The sequence below is a fragment of the Rhopalosiphum maidis genome, chromosome 1 (assembly GCF_003676215.2).
Source record: "Rhopalosiphum maidis isolate BTI-1 chromosome 1, ASM367621v3, whole genome shotgun sequence".
In the NCBI taxonomy this organism is placed as follows: Eukaryota; Metazoa; Arthropoda; class Insecta; order Hemiptera; family Aphididae; genus Rhopalosiphum; species Rhopalosiphum maidis.
This window is the reverse complement of record NC_040877.1, coordinates 16,393,384-16,419,158: the sequence shown is the minus strand read 5'-3', so window position 1 is coordinate 16,419,158 and position 25,775 is coordinate 16,393,384. Positions and strand designations below refer to the sequence as shown.

The 25,775-nt window shown below is 28.9% G+C and overlaps 2 protein-coding genes across 3 annotated transcripts; one reads left to right on the top strand and one right to left on the bottom strand.

The window, feature by feature from the left end:
• Positions 1-1,989: 1,989 nt before the first annotated feature.
• Positions 1,990-8,586, top strand: LOC113549179 (synaptic vesicular amine transporter-like). The gene is made up of 13 exons (XM_026950361.1): positions 1,990-2,033; positions 2,103-2,197; positions 3,051-3,147; positions 3,210-3,391; positions 4,190-4,273; positions 4,333-4,518; positions 6,049-6,089; positions 7,045-7,101; positions 7,366-7,512; positions 7,567-7,710; positions 7,831-8,017; positions 8,278-8,411; positions 8,479-8,586. Coding segments are annotated over exons 1-13 (1,464 nt in total). The 5' UTR covers positions 1,990-2,031.
• Positions 8,587-11,279: 2,693 nt separating this feature from the next.
• LOC113561083 lies at positions 11,280-24,620 on the bottom strand. Of its 2 annotated transcripts, XM_026967292.1 has the most exons (8): positions 24,318-24,620; positions 24,029-24,251; positions 15,820-15,960; positions 15,623-15,748; positions 14,022-14,126; positions 13,681-13,933; positions 13,455-13,591; positions 11,280-13,328 (listed from the first exon to the last, which is right to left on the bottom strand). In XM_026967292.1, the coding sequence occupies exons 3-8, from the start codon at positions 15,953-15,955 to the stop codon at positions 11,686-11,688; spliced, it is 2,400 nt and encodes a 799-aa protein (XP_026823093.1). In that variant the 5' UTR covers positions 15,956-15,960; positions 24,029-24,251; positions 24,318-24,620; the 3' UTR covers positions 11,280-11,685. The 2 variants fall into 2 exon arrangements, with proteins under 2 accessions (XP_026823093.1, XP_026823094.1); XM_026967293.1 differs by having other exon boundaries at positions 24,029-24,620.
• Positions 24,621-25,775: the final 1,155 nt, after the last annotated feature.

Here is a 25,775-nt window from a genome sequence, read left to right as displayed (position 1 = left end):
GAATAATGCTGATGCAGATCAATAAAAAAAAATTACCTTGTATTTTCGTCTTTTCATTTCTGGGCGGAGCGACGACTATATTGGTATTACAATGATTTTTTTTGTTCTATTTATACGTATTATAGTAAAAAAATGCTTCAATCTTGAACTTCGAGAGTGTTTTCTGGTAGAAAATTGGATTAAGTTGGAACTTTCAGAGAGTTGAAAGAAAAAATTATAAATATTTTTCAAAATAATATTGGAAAAAAAAAGTAAAAAACAATAATTTTAACCAAATTAAAATTGTTTATAATTCAATTTAAAATATTTTTTTTAGTTTTACTTTTTATTTACGTATGATAAAAATGTTTGTAATTAAATAGGCTTTTAAAATGTAATACAATAATCTTCGTAAGTAATATTCTTACCACATTTAACAAAATTCAAAAATACTTTAAAAAAAGCATCTAAAGTTAAAAATCTTAAATATTTGCAAATTATTTTGTAGTTGAAAATTTAATACACGGTTCCTCACAAGTTTTTCATTTAAAAACCTAAAAATCTCAAAATAACATGAGTGCAATTTTTTTATTCTAATGTAATAAGCAATATGCTATACAATAAAGCAACTGTGTTGATTTTTTTTTATTAGTTTGTTTTAAATTGTTATAATTATTATTCTATACTCTATAGTATACGCATAAAATGAGGTACTGTTTAAGATTATTTTATATACATGAACTTAATAATGTACAATAAAAAAAGGAATGAAACTTTATTACAACAATATAACATATACGATTTACCTCGATATTGTAAAACGTAAAATAATTACAATAAAATATTTATTATAAAAATGTATACCTATAGTAGTCAGCTCTTTAGAATCAAACTCGTGATACAAGAATCGTCTAGTAATACACGTCTTCCCCACACCTGAAATACATTATACAATTGTTTATTTATATAAAATAAGCTCCACATAAATACAACTGTTTTCTTTAATAAAAATTATAAATTTAAAATTGTATACTTTATTTTGCTGTGCTTATTTTTGTTTTAAAATAATAAAATAGTATAAAAATAATAATTAACGTATAGGTAGTAGGTATAATTAAAATTTAAATAGGTAATATAACTTGTTTTACACGGTTGATGAAGGTGTCTATTGACACCACTTAGTAACAATTTAAAATTAAAGTATATTAAGAGCTTATAGTATAAAGTACCTAAGTATTGACATTTATATAATAATTTAGTACTTACCTACGTCTCCCACCACAATATATTTAAACAAATAATCATAACATTCATTGCTTCTTGACATTTTAAAATACTTTAGTTTATTTATAAATTAATTTAACTACAAAAATATCACGAAGCCAAAAAATATAGCTACAAGCAAATGTTTAAAGTATTAATTTTTTTCACTTTCTAAGACATAAATAATAAATAGTAACAATGTACAAATGACAATGGTTCAATTGTAATAACCTATATTACTGAAAACAATGACAATAATAATAATACGTAAACAAAACTATTGATTCTATAAATTTTTGAACTGTTGTACATTGAGATAATAAAAAAAAAATTAAGTACAAAGATCAGTAACCAGTAAGTATATATACTGATACGTATATATCATATCACTTTAATATGATTGTTTTACTTTCATACAAGTACCTACCCTTTTTAGGTACTAAATTCAAAACCCATTGGTGTTGACAAAAGATAAAAAAAATGAAACGTTAAATAGCATGTGCGATGATAAAATTGAATGTTACCACGACAACGCGTTGTCCAGTGGACAGGAAATCATTTTTTCCAGCAACTCTGAAAACAAGTAACCCCAGAATAAGCACACTTAGCCATAACAAAGTACATTTACATGATGTTCGATCTACGTGCAACACTTGGCTCCAATATAAGAATATCTTAGTTGTGTTTTTTTTTTTACAAAATTCAGTTGCATATATTAACTTATTCAAAATATTAGTATCTATTTTACTTATTTTTGCGTTGGACTACATTTTTTCGTGTTAAATTTCTATGTAATTTAAATTCTTTAAGTCATTATCTACACTATAGGTACCTATTATAATAACATTTATCATCTACAGGTCAATTTTATCACAAAATATGGAGAGCGATTTGGGTGTGATCTCTGTTGTCTACTTATCAATGTTTTTGGACAATGTACTATTGACTGTAGTTGGTGAGATAATATAAATTATGTTCTTATTTAGATATTAATAAACACTATTTATAGATGAAAAATACTACAAATACAATGTTTATAATATATTAGGCATATGCGTGCGTTTTGAATATCAGCAGCGTAAAAGAAAATATTATGTTGTAATTCGAACTAAGGAAGTATTCATAGTAAAAAAAAATCATATTAAACATAGATAAAGATTAAAAGTAATACAACAATAAATCAAAAAATTATTTATTTAATTTTAATTTTTAACCAGCTTAGCTTTTAATGTGGAATAACAATTAAAGCTAAATGAGCTAATACTTTTTAACACTTAGGTAATTTCAAAATAAGTTTTCAAATTCCATAATTAAATACATATAAAAGTAAATTAAATAATTATGGTATTATTTAACAGAAGTCTCTACCACACAGTCTTAAGTGTTTGAACACAACTAAATTAGATATAACAATTTATTTTCAAAACATAGATTATACTCCATAGTTGATATATAACATAAACATACTTAATCTATAGGTACTACTGATATTTAGTATATATTAATCTTCAAACAAGTTTTAAGCATTTTTATTAAAAAAATGTATTTAACAAAAATAACTTTTTATATGTTATTTTAGTTTATACCAAAATTAATAATTGTAATGGACCATACATTTATAAAAAAACTCACAATTTTCTAAATTTGTTGAAAATAGTTTACAAACATTCAAGGTTGAAATATTTTTACCCATATTCACCACTATTAATTCTATTCGTATATAATTATATTTTATAATATAGGTTTTGAAAAAAATTTTAATATAACTATAATCTATACATATTAAATCCAAGTAATATTTATTACAGTGCCAATTATTCCTGAACATCTATACATACAATGGATCCCCAATACAACGCATCTTGTAACTAATGTAACTAGAATAGACCAACCGCTTCTTCCTAGGTAATATGGTTTAAGTCTTATTTAATAATTGTTTACTCCATAAATGTTTGAAATATATTTAGTTCATTGATCAAAATGAAATTGCAAACATTGGAAAATGAAAATGAAACAATAGGCGTCTTGTTATCTTCAAAAGCTATTGTTCAGTTGTTTATGAATCCTTTAGTAGGAATTTTAACATCATATGTCGGATACTGTTTACCGATATTCATTGGATCAATTCTTTTGATTATAATATCAGTTTGTAAGTAATAAACTTTAAAATTTAAATTAATCAAATTTATAATATATGTATAGTATATAGACTTAATAATTTAAAATCAACATAATGTCTGAAAGATAATTAAAACAAGACAAATACATTTATAGCTATTGCATATTATATAATATATAATTTATTACGATGTCACAATAATATGACAATTAAATAACAATGGTTATTGGTTATAAATAAATTTTAATTTTACAAAAAATATATTTCATCTATTCTATTATAATCAAAATTAAATTATCAATAAACTGCATGAACATTTTAAATTTTCAAATAAATTAATTTATTAATTTAAAATTCTTCAGAAAATAACAAAATATTGATTTTATTTAATTGAGAATATAATAAATGATAATAATAATAATAGAATAATTGTTTGATTCGTCATGATTAATAAATAGTTAACTTTTTAATCAAATTACATTTTAAATACTTACAAAAATTAATTTATACAAGGTAGGTAATCAATTGAGGAATCGATTTTATGAAGAAAAAAAAAATTGTAATTAAAATGCATTATAATATTATGATACATTATAAATTAAAACCAATATAAATCATATCTTTATTGTTTATATATAAAACTATATTTTTAAATGGTAGAATTAAAAACAATTTATTTTAAATGAAATCTTATTTTAAAGAAAACAAAATATATAGTTTATTCTTAATACTAATATATCAAATTTGTTCTTTTTATGATTATACACATTTATGATCAAGTTACTGATCAGTTATATTATTATTTATCTATTTGTTTTCAAAATATAGTGTTTGCGTATGGAGAGACTTTCATTTCATTACTAGTTGCTAGAAGTCTTCAAGGCACTGCTTCAGCACTAATCAGTGTTTCTGGTATACCTTTTTACTAAGTAAACATAAATATAATGGATATTTATATAACTATATTTCAGGTATGTGTTTAATTGCTGATCAAAAACATATGTCAGATTTAAGACGCAGTAAAGTAATGGGTTTAGTCATGGGAAGCATAGCCTTAGGTGTTTTAGTTGGTTATCCATTTGGTGGCATACTTTATTATTTTGTTGACAAGTCGACACCATTCAATGTAATAATATGCGCAATAACGTTCAATTTAGGTAAGTTTTACTTGAAAGTTTAGAAATATTAATATACTTGTGAAAAAAATAATAATAGCAATTAAAATTCCTATGTATAATATAATATGTTATTTATTTTAATATTTCTGAAAAACAACGAATTTTATAATAATTATAACTTTATCACAATTTCAAAAATTGTCAATAAGATGTTTCTAAAATTGTCTAACAATAACTCGTTATATATACAAAATTAATTTAAAATTTAGTACATTTTTCGTTTTAAAAAATCAATTAGTGGCAGAAATTAAGATGAAAAAATTATTAATTTCGTTAAAATATCAAATTTTATTATAATTTAAACTTAAAACGTTTATAAAAAAAAATATTGTGACTTTAAGTACAACTTTTGTAATGAATCTCATATTCATTTTTATAACTTTTTGACAAATTAGATAAATTTACATCAATATGTATAGGTACAAAATTACAAATTTTTAAAACATCATTCTGTGTATAAAATGATAATTTGAATAATATTTTAAATTTGATTTTAAAGATTAATATTAATAAAATAATTAAAATATTTGAAAATAAATAAAAATGTATGATTCTTGGTGTATTAAGCTAAATATCTTTTTAAATACTAGTGAAAAAAACTTATGATGAATCTTAAATAACATTTTAAGTCATAGTTGTTAGAATTCAAAAAAATATATGAATTTAACTGAAAAATAATTTAGATGGTATTTTCGTGATTTTGAAAACATTCATCAAAATGTGAACACAAATAACACTCATATATAACCAAATTGATTTTTTTAATAATCGTAAGAACAGTATATGAAAAATCTTTAGTTTAATTGTCCAGCTTTAAGACTTTAAACTTAAAAAAAATATTTTCTATTAATATAGATGTTAAATCGAAAAAAAAAACATTTTTTTTAGCTTAAATGCAGTTAAAATATTTAAAAAAGTATATCATATCTAAAAAAGCATTTTTTAATCTTTCAATTATTTTTTTTAAAAAAGTACCACGATTTTGAAGCATTTTTACTACTCCATAACGTGGTGACAAACCTAAAATCTAAATAAAAAAACCATATTCATATAATAGTTAATATATTATGATACGTGCATCGGTGGTCAAAATCTAAAATTATTTTATATACTTATGCTTATAAGTAATTGTTGCAATTAATTTTACGAATGCTACATATAATTTTACTATAATAATATATTATGTACGATATTTAATAGTACATCTACTTAAGTAAGTTTATGTAAATAATTCAATTTCAAATAACTATCGTCTAAAATCTGTAATATTTAAAATATTTAACCAGTTTAAAAGTGAAAAACTAAAGTGAACCTACTAGAATAAATTGATTTAAGATTATAAAGCGATTATTTCTTTTTTCGAAAAAAATATTATAATATACAAGTCTTACAACAGTTACAACTCAGATAGGTTGATTTTTTTTTAACTCAATTAAAATATAATAAATTATAAATACTACACACACGTACAATTAGAAGAGACCATTTTACAAATATTTTATTTTTCAGGTTTACAGCTTTATATTTTTAATTTTAATCTCGTGCAAAAGGTAAATATTTCAAATAATATATAATAATATCTAATATAAATATATAATACTTAATCATGCATTTTATTTTTTATGAATATGTATAAAAATAAAAATTAGATACCTATATGTTTAGTTTCAAAAATATTCAATATATACCATGTTTAATAAATATGATAATATAATATGATACAAACATAAAAATAGAATACAATTACAATAAAACTATTTTGTTATTTAAACAAATATTATTCATATCGTATAGATGGCCTATTTAAATTAAAACGGTATTTTACACAAAAGTTAATTTCAGCTTTCAAGTTTCAAATAGGTACCACATTTTTGTATTATTAATAAATAATAATGATTACGTTTTCATTTACTCATTATGTCGTTAAAACACGCAATTTGGTTATCCTATTATGACATTTTCTATCTATCTAACACTTAATATATTTTTAAATGAAAGTTTTTTTTTCTAAACAGTTAAATACATTATATTGTATTTCTCTCGCCTACCTATAGAAACATTCAGCTTTCATTCATTCTCATTATCTCAACTACTTGTTCCCTCATTTATCATCTAGTTTAACCCCTAAACTGCAGTTCCCAAGCTTTGTGTCCTCTGAAAATAACATTTTATATTCCTCGTCAAATTCTTGAGCTTCTTCTCCTTCCTCGCCTTCTACTTCATTCCTTATATAGATATAACAAATGATCAATCTTCTTCGTTTCAGAGTTTAGTTAATCACTATCTTGATAACTACAATTCTATAGTCTTATATATTAATTTTCAGCTTTATTTCCTACCTGCGTAACCTACTACTATTTCTCTCAGTATCTTATTTGAGAACTTTGTTAATCTATTGTGGTCTAAACACTAAATATATGTATAATTTAATATAAGTATGATTTTGTTAATTAATTATTTTTATTTCAACAATGTATCTAACTTTTCTTTTGTCTTATACATTAGGTAAATTCATTCAATGAGATATTGCAATTAAAACAAACATATAATGATGAACATCAAGTAGGTGTTTAATGTCATTGTTTATAATAACGATAATGCATTGTTTATTGTTGTTATTATTATTTAGTTATTGTGTTTATAAATAAATATACCGTTTTATTCATTAATTGATTTTAGGTTCAGATAATTGCATTATTGTGTTATATTTTTATTCAAAACTTAATTTAAAATATGTCTAATTTTTTATAACGGCATTTATTATTCTTTATAAGAACATACCGCGTAAATATGGTTTTTTTATTTGAATATTTCTGTTGTCAATAGTCTCACTTTAATAATGGCAACTGGAAAGATCTTTTAAAAGATGGATATATCCTGTTAATCACTTTTTCTATTTGTCTAACGTCATCTGCCATGGCCATTTTGGAACCATTTTTACCAATTTGGCTCATACAAATTATAAACCCAGAAGTAATATGAACTTTGAAAACTCAAGATACTGTTATTAAGTTGTCATTATTTCAGAAATGGCAGCTGGGAACAGTTTTCATTCCGGATAGTCTTGGCTATTTAATTGGCACGAATTTCTTTGGCACTTTATCATACACAATGGGACAATGGAGAATGGCTGTACTAGCAACTCTGCTAGTTGGTTTGTCCGCAATTATGGTGAGTTAACCGTCATAAATTTGATAATTTATAATTAGCAAACAGTGTTATTCCCACTAATAACTTACTGTGATATTATATATTATATATTTATCATCTCGTAACATCATGTTTTAAAAGATTCCGGCTGCTACAACAACAATAGGACTTGTTTGCCCACATTTTGGTTTGGGTCTGGGTATAGGAATAGTAGATTCGGCTTTGGTACCTCTGCTAGCGAATCTAGTTGACACCAGACATCCAAACGTGCATTATGGATCGGTATACGCACTCCAACAAACGGCCGTTAGTCTAGCATATTCTTTCGGTAAGTTATACAATTTACGCAATTATACAATATTGATTATCATAATATTTTTCATTTTTCAAAAAAACATATATATAATGCCGAATTTATTTAAGCAGTATTACGTAGGCTTCTATATTCATATTGAAAAAATGTGATATTAATGTTATTATGATAGTATCAATTAAAAGATTATCATTTAATATGTGCTTACCTACAATTAAACGGGTACCTGTCTTAAACATATTTGCTTGAGCGAGTACTGTAATTTATGATTTAAGGTCCTATTTTCGGTGGTCAAGTCGTGAAAACTCTTGGATTTCCGTGTTTAATGAGAACTGTAGGAATCATAAACATATCTTATTGCTGTCTGTTAGTATTTTTAAGTAAAGTTTCAAACAACAAAACGGAGAAGGTACAAGTAAATATCTTTGATAGTAATCAAATATTATGCACTAATCATTTTTTATTTATATTTCTAGATCAATACTGATACATCTATTCCTGATTATAAGTCCACAAGTGTTATATCATTATTTAACAAACGTATTGCTTATAAAAAACTTGACGAAATGGATGAAAATAATTAAAATTGTTAATATTATCAGTAATAAACATAAAGCTTAATAAGAACTATTTTATAGCTACGTAATATTTTCACTAATAATTATTTTAGATTTAAGTCTATAACACTAAGTCAAGGTTAAAACTTTCAACAAAAAAAAAAATCATTTTGGTAAAAACTGAATTAATATTGTCCCACTCGGTGAGTTTTCTACAAATAAAAATTCCATTGTATTAGGTAGAGGTTAAAAAATATTTTTTGGATTAAATATTTTAATCATTTTATATACATAAAACCACACCAACTTAAGTATAGTTTATATAATACCTTCTTATTAAATAACATGTATATTTTTTGTACATTATGTAAAATATTTTTTAAACCGTTAGCTACACAGTTTAATCAAAATTTAAAGTACCTAACTGTGTGTTGTAATTTATAACAAAAAGTTTAACACATTCAGTTTATTATTATTATTTAACTATAATATTATCAAAATTAATTTATAATGTCTAAACCAGGGGTCGGCAACTGACGGACCGCGGTCCGAATCCGGACCGCGGAAGGCAAACCTCTAGACCCTGTCAACACATTGTACTTACTTCATTATGTATAAAGATTTAAAAAAGATTTTTTTCACTGAACCTCATTGATTTATTATTTTAATCTTTAGGATTCCAATAGAAATTACTTGCCGACCCCTGCTCTAAACCTTTATAATGCGTATACTATTTATATTTGATATTAATATCTACTTTAATCGAAAAAGATAAAACCACAGTATCCAATATCAAATTAATAATGATTTTTAACTTATAAATGTTAGTCACATGTGAATAAATCATTTAAAATAAATGATATTATGATGATATTCTCGTTTCTAGAAACATCCATTTAAACATATTATACTAAATATTGTAAAAAAAAAGTATGATTATTAAAAATATATAATATATGCGTATTGCTATTATAAATTATAATAGACAATGGTCGACAACAAATCACTCCTGTGGAATTAATGTCAGACTAACTGTTGTCCAAGCGGTCGATAACAAATCGGTTACGTTGTTCACTCCGGCATATCAACATCGAATTGCGTGTAGAATAAACATAGTAGCTAGTATATAAAAATCGGTTTCATTAGTATTTAAGAATAAAATTGTGTGTCAGGCATATAGTTTTGAGAAATCGATTGCAATTAATAATAACTTATTAAGATTAAAAACGTTGATACTATTGGTGATCAAGTAAAGATATTGCATTAATTTTGTCGGTGTTTCTTTCGAGGCATTGCAATGCTATCTGTAATAAAATAGATGTATTTGTTTCTATATTGTATCTTTTGGATTTGAATCTTCCAAAAAACGCTATAAACGATATTTCGTACACTCGAATAGGCCATTCATTATTTCCAATCAAATTACATTAACTAACTCTCTACTTGCCCTCCCCCTCTAATGACTCTCTATTCTATACTCTATTTACAAACGGCTAACGAGATAATCAGTAACTTTTGGCATACCTCGTTTAATTGTCTTTTACTTTAAACACAGCGTAGTGAAACCTTAGTTCCTTATTGTCCTGCCGAAATGTCTTACCAGACAAAATGTAATCTATTTTCTCATTCAATTTATTTCCTGTCACCGAATACCTACGACCTACGACCTGCCTCATTTATAAATAAATTACCTTAACTCTCTAAAAATATATATTTTATTTCATTACTTCCAAGGATTACTTAAATAGATGTCAAAAACAATGATTACAGTGCTAAATTACGAAAATAACATAATATTATAATATTGGTACTTAATACATTAAAATGTTTTATATTATTATCTACACATTTTATTTTGCTACAGTTTATCATCGACATAATATGATATCGTATCATAATATAGATAAATATATTATGATACGATTAATTAATATTGATATTAGTATAGGATTAAAGAAATTTTTTCCTCATCACGTATTGTAACAAAATGTATAAATAAATTATAACTTATATTTTCCCCTAATTAAATATTCAGGCTGAACTTGCATTGCGTTCCGAAAGGCGACAGTTATTTAATATTTTAGATTTGAACTGCAGCCAGAGAGAGTAGCAATCGATTTACCTTAGCCAGAGTGAATAATAGGTAAGTAAAATATCGTAGTAAAATTATTACAAAAACTATATGATGATAAAATATTATTTAAATAAATTATATTTTATATAATACATATACGCATATTATACAGCATGTACAGTTATACTAAATACTAATACTATTCTATACTTCGGGTTAATCAGTAGATACTCAGAACTCCAATATCCAACAGTCAGTATAAACTATAAACTGTTTTTCTAATAATTAAATAAAACTTAAAAAATAACAATAATAATAATTTTTTTAAATACTTACAAATTGTCTATTGTCTGGCTAATTAATAAACTGCATATAATATAGTAGATATAGGTACGAAGTATACAATACAAAGTTTATTATCTGATAATATGGATGCAGGGAGTCATGTTAAATCGAGAAATAGGGTATTGACTAAGAATAGTTCTAATAAAATATTTCAAAGTTTTTAATGCGCAATTACGTAGAATTATCGTAAATCTCGGTGATTAATTTTTTTTCTTCATCTTTATATATATTGAGTAAAAATGTATATAAATTACATTATCTATTAATAAGTAGATACAAATTAAATATTTTATAAACATTATAAACATTAAATAATTACATTTTTTATTGTTATAATTAAGCAAATATTTACAGTCTATAGCCTATAGGTATACAAGTAATACAATAAATAATATTATATTACATAAACTATAAGATACAAGGACAAAGCTCGAATGGAAAGAATAACACCCATCGACATCTATTTTATTTGTACAGATTTATTTATTCATCTAGAGAGAATGAGCTTAATCAAGAACTAAAAAGATCTCTGAACCTTATACCAAAGTTCGGTTAAATATTTGATTGTAACGGACTATTAAACTGTTATTTGAGCCATTTATAATAATACTATTACACCGTTTGACGGTACTGGGTCGTGGTCAAGTCACGGTGTCGTCACACGTTATTTAAGACCTATTTATCGGGATCGATAATGACTTGGTGTATTAGAATCTGGTCATCCTGTGGTCGATGGACGGAGGTGTGTCGTACTCGTCGACCGGAGTCAGTGGCCGGCTTCTCGGGATCGAGTGTATATGCGACCCGGCCGGCGAGTAGTAGTTCGGGTTGGACTGGCCTTTGAAACTGGACGACTGGCACTTGGGGGCGGCCACGTGAACCGAATCGTACAGGGCCTGCGTGCTCCGGTAGTTGACGTCGGTGACGCTAGCGCCGCCGCCACCGTGACCGTAACCGAGCGACGGCAGCGAGCTGGTGATCTGTTCGCGGACAATGCCGAACATCATCATGTACGTGCGTGGTATGAACACGGTGACCACGACCACGGTCGCGGTTGCCGTCAGGCCGACCATCACGCACATGTCGGACCACCGTCTGGGAAGCACCGCGTACGACGTCGCCCAGCACAGCCAGACGGCGGACACCAGGTAAGTGGCGATGGCGAAGCACGCGCCCTCCCGGTAGTTGCGCTTCGACCGGAACACGAACGGCGACGTGATGCACAGGAGCACCAGCAGCAGCGCGTCGTAGGACATCGTGCCCAGGAACAGTGGACCGTCGACGAACACCCGACACAGGTCGGACGACGGCGCGACGGCGGCGTGTATGGCCGCGAACTGAACCATGAGCGCCAGCTGCACGCCCACGGTGAACGCGAACAGTGACGTCTGCAGGTAACCGTTCACGTGGCTCATGAAGCTCGAGTCGCAGTCGCACGCGGCGATCATCATGCCCCGAGCCAGCATGGCGGAAAACACGAAAGCGCAGCTGCCCGACGAGCCGAACAGCTTGGCGTAGCACACGGCGTGCCGCGGCCAACCGGCGGCGGTGTCGCGCACCGCGAACGGCACGGCGCTGGCGTACATGAGCAGCGTGCCGGCGACCAGCACGAGCGTGAACGTCGGGTTGCCCTCCATCACGTCCTTCTTGCAGACCCGCACCAGTATGAACGACGCTATGCACGCGGCGCACGTGGCGCCCACCGCCGACACGGTCAGCGCGGACGCTATCCACACGTCCTCCTTCCACGTCACCAGCAGCGGTCCGTACGACGGGGACGCGGGCGGTGCCGCGGTCGGCCGCACCCGGCACGTTGGACACGGCCCGTCCGTCTCGCTGCACTTGCCCAGATACGTCAGCTGACCGCCGCCGCCGTCCCGCTGCAGCCACAGCCGGCGCGTGCCGTTCGAGTCCTGCGCGTAACCACCGACCGTTTGGCCGCTGCCGCCGTACTCGGTCACGTGCACCAACGTCACGTTGTACTCGCCACCGCTGCCGTCCAGCAACAGCAGCCTGTCCAGCACCCGGCCCACCGTCTCTACGTCGTAATAACTCGCGGCCGATCGGTTTGCCGCCGCCTCGCCGCACTGTGCCGTGGACGAGTTCCGGCCGCACTCGTCGTCGCCGTCGTCGACCACGTTCCCGAGGTACGTGTCCACCGCGCGCAGCACGTCCACGGCCGTCTGCACGAACTGCGCGGACACCACCTGCAGCTGTTCTGCTGGGGCCGCGGTAGTAACGCCGCTGTGGCTGCTGTTGCTAATGTTGTTGCTGTTACTGCTGTCGTTGTTGCCGTTGACGAACGGGCAACTGCCATACGCTTGAAACACGTACGACCCGTACTCAAAATCTGAAATAATAGTAAAAATAATAGTGAGAATAGGTACCGCGAACTCAATTCGAAACGCATCGTTCAAACTCCAAATCGCTTTGGTCGCGGACGTGTTTCGTTTGAAATATTTGAATAAATAAATACCTGGTTTTGGCGGTAACGGCCCATCCAGTGGTATTATGATGAAATGGGCTATTCGAACGGTGGAAGACGATTCGATAATTGATTTAATAATATTCTTGTTCGCCATAACAATAACTACTGAGGAGTCGTTCAAATTCCTAAAACAACCATTTTCCAAATTAAATATACTATAAACAATACGAAATAAAATAACGAATTCGCTGTACGTAGGTATATAATTAGGTACCCGAAATTATGAGCTAAGACTGTACTGTTCAAACACAATTCGTTGTCTTTGGCTATACTTTCAAATCGTTGAGCGACATCCAGATCCTGCGCAACTAATACGTCCGCTACATTGATATTATTTACAACTAGAAACTTAACGGCTGCTTCGGCATGGACGTCTACGTCAACGATAGGTCCTGCCGTTATGATAGGTATATCCAAACCAATCGACGGACTGATTTTGGCTCGTATATCTTCGGTAGTGTAAATGGCTACAATTTAATTTGATTAAAATAGTGTTTTTTCTACATGAATATCTATTCCAGATTCATAATATCTAGCAAATATTGTAATGATTACCAATTGGTATTGTCGAGTTATTGCAATCTTTGTCGACAACAAACGATATCAACGCTTTTTGGAGGTCTGAACTTCGGTATGAACACACTTCGTACAAAGTTAATCCTGATTAAATAGATAAAAAAATAAAAATGTATTAAAACAAACATGTTTTAAATAATTAAATGTATGGAATCAGGTTAGAGTGTAATAAATCTTCTAATTAGATACCTTGTGCAGGCGTGCACTTGGGATATCTGTAATACCTATAAATTAAACTTTACTAACTATAGATGAATAGTGGTTTTGATAAAACTGCAATATTGGAATCAAAATCATCTCCCTCGAAATTACCACTGTCATGAATTTAAATTGTTTATTTCGTGTATTGAATTTCAAACACCACAAAGCTAATAATATTGCACACTTTAAAAAATTAAAAAGAGTACGATTTATTGTTTCCTAGTATTATACGCTGTATGTATAGTCAACTCTTATAATAAGAAATCATTTTTAATGTACCACCTTTAACATTTATCATACACAATTAATAATTACCGTATACTGTACAGCTATGTACATAAAATAGTCTAATAAATTATGTTATTTTATTATATATTTATATTAGAGCCATATTATATAAATTATAACTAAGGACGTTAGGTAGATACCTACAAAATAGGTACATAATATTATATGTATTTTATTATATTTTATTTAAATTATGTATATTATGTGTATTTATGCGTTTGTAAAATACTAAAGTGAATTGATTAAAATTAAAAATATATATATTTTACCATTTTACCTCATTGACTTCTGCCATATTCATCGACAATTTTTTTAAAATTACAAAAATTAATAATTGTACAAATATATAACCATTTACATACAATATAGTTCACCGATTGTGCACGGAATCATCCAGTAACGATTACATTAATTGTCCATTAATTTACCAGTCAATGGAATTCAACCTCCGAATCTCCTTTCGGACAAACATTGGGAATTAAATTTGGGGGACAGTTATTTTAGATTATATCGCATAGGTAATTATTAATAGTGCAACGGGGAGACGAATTTCCAAACGATTATAAATTAATGGAAGATTATGAACTGATCTGAGTCATGATAGTAACGACGATTTAACGTCTAAATATATTATCATAACACTGAACCACAAGTAACGGAATATTACTGAATAACATAATATTATATACATATAACGCGTACACCATTAGTGTTGTAGAGATTTAACTGAGATGAGAACCATTTGGTTCCCCGAGTCTGCCGGATATTTGTATTTATACACGTATTTGTATGAAGTCGTAGTAAGTAAATCTTTATTATGGGGGTATGGGAGTAATTGCTTATCGTATCAATGGCTGAAGGAAACATCCAATGTTCAGGCTGATTAAGGAAATTTAACAACAGAAATCAAATTAAAAAAAAAAAAAAACATTCACCATAACGAGCAACTAAATTATTTATTAATAAATTATATATTTATAACATAATTATAATCATATTACATGGAAAATGATGCCATGATAATAATTGTTACCTATACATAGGTAGGTACTTCCTAAAATATTGTTTATTGATATATTCATTTTACATACCCAATGTAATGCCCGGAATGTAATGAATTGAATTTAATAATTGCACAACGGTGGCTACCATTTCCATTGAATGGATACCTGTAGAAGTAGGACCCGAGCATTTCTCATCGTAAACATCAAAAAAACCTGGAACACACGTTATATTCAAAAATGAAAAACCTGTGAAAACTTTAAATTATTTTGAACAATTTATTCACCAGTTAACAGAAGATCGCCATTCGTCTTAAAAAAACTCATGGACTGTCCATTTTGATTTTGTTCACAATCCAAATTATACGTCGATTGCACCATGCACGCTATTAACACAACTGACAGACTTATTGCTAACCGCATGTTATCTATTACAAATAAATTTATTTTATCAAAAATCTTAGACATGAATAGTTTTATCTTTAATTTTTATTTAATGAATTTTTTAATGGTTGTTACTTATTGCCCACTTTTGAAACGTATAATAACTTAAATTAATTTTTTTTTCAAATATTATATTATAGTTTTTTGTCGACTTTTTTAGTTTTTTATGTTTTTATCATTCTTTTATGTACAATTTTTATTTCTTTATACAACGTGGAATATTTTAATTAAATTAGGTAAATACATAACATTTGAAAAAATGTTAATAACATATTTTACCAATATCTAATGATATAGAACTATAAAGCAAAACAATATTATTTATATTAACAAAATCAAGACAAATATTATTAGATACATAATAAAATAATTTAAATAGAAAATAAAGTTTATTTAGATTCAATAAACAATAGGTTATTAAATTAATAATAATTTTAATGCAAATTAATGCAATTTTTAAGTTTTTCTCTTCATATTAACATCCGGTTTTTATCCTAGTTTAATAACTATATAATAATGTTTAAGACTGATACAAATTGTTGACAAAATATAGTGTAATTTTTTTAATTAATCAATTTAAAAAAGCATAATTTATTAAAAAAATTACACAAAACATCTTATAAAGTAAAATAAAAGAACTAGTATTTTTTTCTGAAACTTAAAAAATTAAAATTTGTAAAAATATCCTTGGTTAAACTAAAAATGCGAATTCTATGAAAATTGTATTTCCTTAACAATTATTCGAGTAAATACTACTAAGTGGCATGATTAAGTAACACGTGACGTTATAATAAGTTAACGCGTCACCGACCAATTACCGCGCGAGAGCTCAAAATGTCTAAACGTAATATGCCTTGCTAATAGCTATTGTATCTAAACATATTATATTAAATACTAATTAGAACACTTAACGCACGTTATCTATATAAAACTATTTAATAATATTCAGAACGCTTGTAATATGTAATCTGACAAATTGTACCCTTAGTTTCTGTAGTATAATGAAAACTATAGTATAAGCGACTCGTTTCAACGCTTGCAAATTTAATTACGACACCACCGACCCTTACGATTCTCTAATCCAATAATAATACCTGTATATACGTAGTATAAATACCTATACTGTGAAATGTCGTACACCTACGTACCCTGCAGGCTTCTGTTTTTACTAACACACAACATAATTTGAAATAATTAGTTAGTATTACATTGAACCAAAGTTTAAAGCGACGACGTTTTTGTCTGTATACATATTCTAAAGTGCTTAAACGGAATTTCCCAATATGAAATTACAGTAACTTAAGTATGCCACTATTGGCAATCGTAGTACAATATTATTATCAAATTTTTTTAAGTGTAAAAAAAGTCCCGAATGAGAAACAAATAAAAAATAAACTACTTATTAAAAAACAGCCCATGGACTAAATTACAAAAATAGGTACAATATCCAGTAATAAAATAATTCGAATATTATATGATATATTGTAATAAGTAAGTATATAATTTGAACGTAATATTATTTATACATTTTTTTTTACAAATATCTATAGGTACCTAATTCTTATAATTTATTTCACTCTTCACTCACCAAATATATAGTCGACCGCCCTTATTCTACACCTACAAATATTTATACTTAATAACATATTAAATACTAAAATAAATCATTAAAATAAAACTACAAAAAAAAATTCTAAACAATAATCAATTTATAAGTAATATATTTGTATTGCGTAACTTTGGTAGATATATTAAATGCTTCTAGATATTAATCTATTACTAGATTTAATATTAATAATAATTAAAATCTCAAAATCTTATAGTTAAATACAATATACATATAACTTTAAAATTCACTATAGGTACACACAACCTTTCAGTATTATAATATATATTATATTATGAATGTGTGTTTTCGTATTTATGTAGATATACAATTATATACGAAAAACAAGAACGTTATTTTAGTAAATACTCGTTAATATAGCTTAATTATACAATATTTAACTCAAACGATAAAGCTCACATAACAATAACACGATTTTCAAATCGTAGATACAATTCAAAACAATTAACGCCCATTCATAAAAACTTAATAATACATATACATATTTATTTATCTATGATATATGACGTTCAAGCCGTTCGGAACGGAACAGAACAGAAATCAGAATTTAATAAATTTAAAAAAAAACATTAAAGCAAAATATATAGGCAACAAATAACATAATACATAATAATAGGCAGGTATAGCATAAATATTTTAAAAACATAATCACTAATATGATAATATGAGTTATAAATTATGCATCATTGTCATTGGTATTTGCACTTTGAGTCCCTTTAGATAGATTGTAGCTATTTAACTACCAAAGACTACTCATACAGACATCATACAACACTACTACCCTGTCTCTAAACCTGGTATATTAGCACTTCTCAGTGTCCTCGATAATGTGCCTGATAGTCCATATTATCATGTACTTACAGAGTAGTTATTGGATCATAACCAATTTATGTAATAAATAATTACTCCAATCTTGCTCTATCTCTATATGATTTAGACTTTAGAGCAATATTTCCCAACTGGTGTTCCGCGGAACCTAAGGAACCCTTAGGTCAGCCGGTGCCAAAGGTTCCGAAAAAAATTTGGGAAAATATATATTAATTAATAATAATTTTGATTGGAATTATTATTGGAACATAGAAAAGCTACAATAATTATACGGGGATTCCGCAAAACGTTCAAGCTCCTACAAAGGTTCCGAGAGTAAAAGAAGTTGGAAAATACTGCTTTAGAGCCATTCATGGGGCTCTGTTAAGGTCAGAGCCCGGGATTCAGTCAGAAGAAACACAAATGATAAACTGATTTAAAAAACTTGAGTTAGTCGACCGGCTAGCCCACATCTCCTTTGTAATCATTTACTATCTCACGAAACTAAATAGCACAAAACTAATGGTCAGATGACAATACACACATTGCAGTCGTAAATGTAGTTCTCGTATTCCTATATCCCCTTAAATTTTCTTCGTACTATACATTAAAATATTTTAAATAATATCATATTCGCGTTGATTATTTATAGATACATAAAATAAGTAGAACTCTATTATACGGTACAGGCGTACAGCAATAATTTATAGAAATATTTTTAATAATTTTTAAAATCTATCAATATTTAATTTTGTTAATTAAATCTTTAATACTGTACGACTCCCAAAAAAGCGAATCACGAAGTAATTGCTCTTAACACCCTTCCTTAAATCTCCTACTTTGATCATTGTGATTGATAACGCTGATTTAGTAGATATAATAGAAATTCTCGAAAAATGAAAAAACGAAAAGATGAAGGTTTTACAGTGGAAAAATTACTAGGTAGTTGAAAATATATGCCTCTCTCTTTCCGTGTATAGAACACACTTAATAAATATTATACATGCTAACCCATAAAGATTTACTAATTCAATTAAAACAAGCAGGGTATAGTAATGTATAGACTGTGGAGTATAATATATACTCTCACCGCACATACTAATAAATCTTCATGGGACACCTATTATATTATATTGTTGTATCGAACTCGGGTAGACATTTTCCCACGGCGAAATTTTCACCCAGGCTCTTACACATCGCGTTCATTTGGAAACAAATGAAATTATACCTACTGCGACTCTAACACGCTTTATCGACTGCCATATAGCCACATACCTATATAAGTATAAAAGCCACTTACAAACATAATGATAATGGCACTGGTTAAAGCACTGCAATGTATAAGCAATATCATAGGTCTTACCCTATTTCAGCCAAATCGTATAAAATACATGTAACAAACCTTTAAACTACTTTATAGTATATTACCTATTATATTGTTTCGGGTATGTCCACGAAGAGAATTTGATTTTTTTTAACAGTAAAAAGTATATATATATTTGAACATCATATCACAATATTATACCGTTTTCTTTAATAAGGTGCAGACATTTATAATTACGGTTTCATACAACATCATGGTATATAATATAATAAATACATATATTGATAACAATTGAATATCTTCAATGAAACCAAGTCCTCTGCAGTGGATCTCGAATTTTAGTAATATACCAATTCGTATTTTAACCATGTACGGAAATATTATCGATATCCATGGTTGTGTTAATAATCAACATAGTTTATTTTTTCAAATTCTCTATCTGTATTTGTATTAGTAGTCTATCCCGAACTAAAAAAAAAAAGGTGATCTAGTCAAAGTTCGGATGACTGAATTATAAACTTGCTGTCTACGTCAGTGTTTCTCAACCTTTGTATCCATAATATGTTGCCATACAACAAACAATAAAAAAATTAAGAATAATGGGTAATTTTTAGTTTTAAATTTTAATTAGTAATATAAAATAATATGTAAAATATGTAGATAACAGATAATTTATTTTTAATCATCGTTAAAATTATTTCAAATACCTTTAAGTTTTTGTAAATCGGATCAAAAATGTTTGTATATTTTATGCTTTTTTAGATACTTCCTGACACATTTGGACTTATTCAGCAACATACTGGCTGAAGAATACAGTCACTGGATTGGAGGTGACAAACTGTTTAGTTGTAAAAACATTTGGGTGTTATGTAATATGATTGTTGTAGTTAGATTTTATTCAATAAATAAATAAATAATAATAAAACAAATAATATTTCTAGTGCGAAAAATAATTTTAATGAAAACTAAATTCACTATAATAATGAGCTAAAAAATATGTATGTAACTAAAATTAAGTATAATCTTTGGTGCAATAATTATAAAATATGAACGATAAATTTACAAAACCCAACCACCATTTTTGATAAAAAAAAAAAAAACCATCAACACCCATAAAAACCGTAAACAAGCATTAGCTTCATTTTTTTTCACAGTAGGTATTACCTATTAATAATTAAAAAATATTATCTCTGTATAATCATTTTCAAGTAGCTTACGTAGCAATAAATAATAGGTACATTTTTAATTTAAATAAAGCTCTGTATATCTACTGTCTAGACCACACAAATTTTACACATATAATATATATTTTATATACACATCGTTTAATTTTATATTAACAATAGGTATACTATTTCAATAATATGCACATATATGTCAGTTGTTTAATGCAGTATTAAATATATTATAGACAAGTAATAGTCTCTTCAAGACGTACCTACTCATTGAATGCCTATTTGTTTAAACGTAGGAATCAAAATGATTTTTTTATATACCAATCGATTAAAATGTTTTAAATATTTAAAACACATTTTAATCCCTGTCAATTTCATAATAGTTTGCTAAGAGTATGGTTATTTTTTCTTAGAATTTAATTCATATACGACTTGATTCTGAATACCTATTTTTTTTTTTTTATTGATTAAACCAACAAAACCACACTATCGTAGCATTTTTTCTACCGCTGGATATTTAAATTAATTTAAATTTCGATTTGAAATTCTATGCGTAGGTATATAAAATCTAAATACAATAAACATGGATATACCATTCTGGAGTGAAACGACCATAAATAACAGAATGACAAAAGGAACAAAAAAACCCGTTCATTATAAGTGAAATGTCTTAAACCGAATTGAGTTTGAATAGGGCTGTCTGTACGTTCAACGGAGAAATTTCATGCTCTCTGTTGTATAGAAAACAGAGGTGTTATGTGTTATATTGAATATCAATTTAAACAAGCATTATAATTAATATAACCGCGGCAAACAAAACTCCAATATTTACAAACAAATAAGATATAGCAGCAGACTTGCAATGGTATAATATATTATATATATATATATATACCAATATACCTATATGAATATTTGCAGTCGCATGCCCGACTGAAACAAACAGAAAAAAAGCGTACAGCAGGTGTTGAGTGTAACTCGTCACTGAGAAGTCGCTGTAATGTATGATGTGTTATATTTGAATTCAATGATAATTAATCACATACAAAAAACGATTCTGAGCAAATATGGTCAGTCGTTATTACTAAATATATTTTATAATATGTTTTTTTGATATTAGGTAGGTTACTAAATACTAATAAAGTAATTTATTTTTACTATAAGTATTAAAATTGGTTTGATTTGTCCGAAAACATTGCATTTATTAAATTATTATAATAGTATACATTTAACTTTTGGGTGAATATCTTTGCCGTACAACGGTATAAATATATTTGTGATATAAATACTAGGTGATAAACTAATAACTTAACATTAATCTAAATTCTAAATGTATTGAATACACTGTGAATATAAAATATAATAATAAACATAAAATGTTTAAGTCCCCATAAATAATATTTTTGAACTAAAACAGATTAATTAAAATTTTTATTCTTCATCCAAACTTGAATATCAAATTTTATTATATGCTTTTTTTAATTTTTTGTTTTCAAAAGAAGTTATTTATGAGGAGCCTTATATTAATGTTTTTTATTATTATAAAAAAATATTTACATTCTATAAATCAAAGCATAATAAGCAAATTAGATACATTATACACGACAATGATATACGTAAGCTACTCACTGATAGAACTCATTGATAATTATTTATTTTATTTTTATATAACATCGATTTTTTATTTTAGTCGATGGAGGAATTTTTAAAAAGTGAGTTGGATGCAAGTTTGGCGATTAAAAAGTTAGAGTTTGAATGAGTTTAATTTAGAGTGAAGTTGTTTATAATGTTTTGTGGTTAATTGATTTACTGGCTCTATGTTGACATGTAAAACGAGTGCCATAATACAGAAGAAATAGGTACCTAATAGTCCTAATACAAATAAGAGTGATAGATTGGAAGGTTTATAAGATACAAATTTGGGATATCTTAGCACACCCCTAAATGTATATTGCATACGCTCAAATAGCTCTTAATAGAGATTTGTAATTTACCTAAAATTTTAATGGAGAACGCTAATTTTTATTTAAGAACAAGGCAAAGTAAATTAAGTCTACTATTGAGGAATTATTATTAAGTTTTATTTGGAGACCCCAAATCAATCGTATGTCCATAGGCGTAACTATTCCCTTTCAGTTAGGGGGGGGGGGTAAATTCCTAAAAATATTTTATAGCAAATTTTTTTAATTTGATTATTATTTATTGTATCTATTGGTGTTTACAACTGATTTAAATGATTATTCGTTTATATAAAATATTACATTTTTTTTTTTATTGTAAGCAAAAATAAAGTTAATACTAATATATTTATATGCATATACATTTACCCAATAATTCTGGAAGGGCTGAAGCCCACCCAAGCCTCCTCCCTCTTAGTTATGCCTATGTGGCTATGCTTATGTCAAGTATGAAACCGGGATATTTAACTTCTAAGAATATTGGAATTAGAAAGAAGGGAGTATAGATTTTCTTAGCGTGTATGAGACATTAAAACATATATTGATTTTAAACCGAAACAATTTAAAATTTAAATATTTTTAACTACAACATAAATTGCAGTTTTGTAATCTTGACGAATTTTAAACTTAGATTATACAAATAATCGTGCCAATGAATATCTTTATTATTTTTAAATAGCATTAATAATATAACATAATGAAGCTTAAATAAAGGTTTTAAACTTTTTCACGAAGCAAAATATTTTTTTCGTTATTTGTTGAGGAAAACATTTTAAAAATATCAAATGCCTATAAATAGCTCAAAGAGTCAAAATATATTTTTAAAATATTAAATATCTACGATTGTTTTATTTTTAATAATAACAACAAAATAAGAAAATCGATTTTATCAGGTTTTATGTAAAAAAAATGTTGTTTTTCCCAATTGTTATGAAAAGTAGGTACTGGGAATTTTCTATTTTTAGTTTTTTACCTCCCAAAAACACAAACTAGATCCAATTTATTACAAAAAAAAAAAAAACTTGAATTGAATATCAAAGTATTTTTCTACTATAAATTGTGTACACATATACATAAAAAATCATAAATAATTGTAGAATCAATACATTTATTAGCTCCGCTCAAAATCTAAAATAAAAAAAAGTAAAAACAAAGACTCACCTTTTGCTTGCGATGACAATAATAATGATATTATATGACACACTATATTATTATTAGTACCCGGACTATATTATATATTATATTGTTTGGAAACCGGTTACTATTCGAATTCTGCCGAAGACAACTGCAATTATTGCAAAAGCGTAAACATATTCGGCGTAGGTAGGTACCACGCGATGACCATCCACGCGGGGTACATGTGGTGAGCCTATGTATGTCGTACCTAATTATTAAATCATAAATAGGTACTTAAATAAAATAATTCACATTGAAGTTTCCTGTACCTAACCTGTGCAGCTCGTTATTGTTGCAGCTACGACATCGTGGTCATGGAGAAGCTGCACCGCGGTCGTTGATCAGAGTAGTAACCTATATATAATTTGGCAGGACGCGTATTTTCGAAGCCACACAACGATACAACGTAAACGCAACAAAGTAAAATATTGTGATAGTTTACGTTATGGTGATTTATGGTTTAAGTCTTGCCGTGCGCGCCTAGATGACTTGGGTGACCCTTAAAACAATAGGTAGGTACGACATACACACGCGCAGCGCACATATACGCATTATGGCCTATGGGGTCGTAGCGTCGTCGAAGGTGAACTGCACGCGAAGCCCTACCAAAAGTAGGTACCTTCACGATTATCTACCTCTACTCCAACCCTTCCTATTATTTTTCTTCCCCTTAATCGCGCCGTTCGTATATTTACCACCGCCAGTAGCAATCCAATAAAAGCGATCGAGGGTCTCCGTCGGATCCATCCCCACCCACGTTACTAGACCACAATTTACCCGCCCACGACTCACATTATAATAAGTCTTAGTACTCGTAGTCACTATATTATAGTCATTTATACGTTTTTAGATCTATATGGGCATTGGCCATAGGTACATAATAATATGCGATAATGTGATATTAAAATTAAATATATATAATATATATATACGTAAATACGTATGTCTATATACAATGCACATTAGTGCACCTGCTGCGACCGTCGGTCAACACACTCGGCTAGCTGAGGTAGCCGAGGTAGGTAACCCTGGTCGCCGCGTAATTTCATAATAACAATAATACACCTGCGTTGACAACGGACGCCAGCCAAACTATATTATTGGCCCTAGTGAGGGTCGCGACTCCCATGGACAGAATCGCTTATAAATATGATACCTATGTGTATATAGATAATATATTAATATATTTTGTACTTACCCCTGGCGTACGGTACCGATTATTATTATTGGGCTACAGGGATATATTATAACATATTATAATACCGTGTCGTGGGGCTATAAATTTAATAGGTACCTTAGTCATATTATTGTACTTACTTGTGTATTAACCTACGTCAGGCGATCAATAAGTGCATGACTACCGCAGAGGTTGTATACTACATATAGTATTTCGTTACAAAACAACAAAAATTTAGTCACTAAATGTTTACGTTAACTACGGCCGGTTGGTTTGTTGTTATTTTTCGACCCTTTTACACACCACGTGGACGGAAAGTGTTCGGCGTGAGTGAGATTTATAGAATATATACAGATAATATTACAACCGCTCCAACCATTCCACTTCTCCAAGCCTAATGTATCAAATAAAATAAATGAAAATAACAATGAATAGATTTATGATAGGTATTAGAAAAAAGTAACATATAGATTTATAAGTAATGATGAGATAAAACCCATCGTTCAAACGTGCTAATTTGCCGGGCTATAAATGTGTCTAGTGTCTACCTATCTA

Bases quoted from the DNA above. Each gene is read 5' to 3' on its own strand.
- LOC113561083 (XM_026967293.1), bottom strand. From the start codon at position 15,955: ATGCGGTTAGCAATAAGTCTGTCAGTTGTGTTAATAGCGTGCATGGTG. The intron at 13,934-14,021 runs GTAATCATTACA...ATTAAATTGTAG, and splicing joins TAACTCGACAATACCAATTG to CCATTTACACTACCGAAGAT. The intron at 13,329-13,454 runs GTATTTATTTAT...CTATTATTTCAG, and splicing joins GCCGTTACCGCCAAAACCAG to ATTTTGAGTACGGGTCGTAC.
- LOC113549179 (XM_026950361.1), top strand. The intron at 7,513-7,566 runs GTAATATGAACT...TCATTATTTCAG, and splicing joins TACAAATTATAAACCCAGAA to AAATGGCAGCTGGGAACAGT. The intron at 7,711-7,830 runs GTGAGTTAACCG...ATGTTTTAAAAG, and splicing joins TTGGTTTGTCCGCAATTATG to ATTCCGGCTGCTACAACAAC.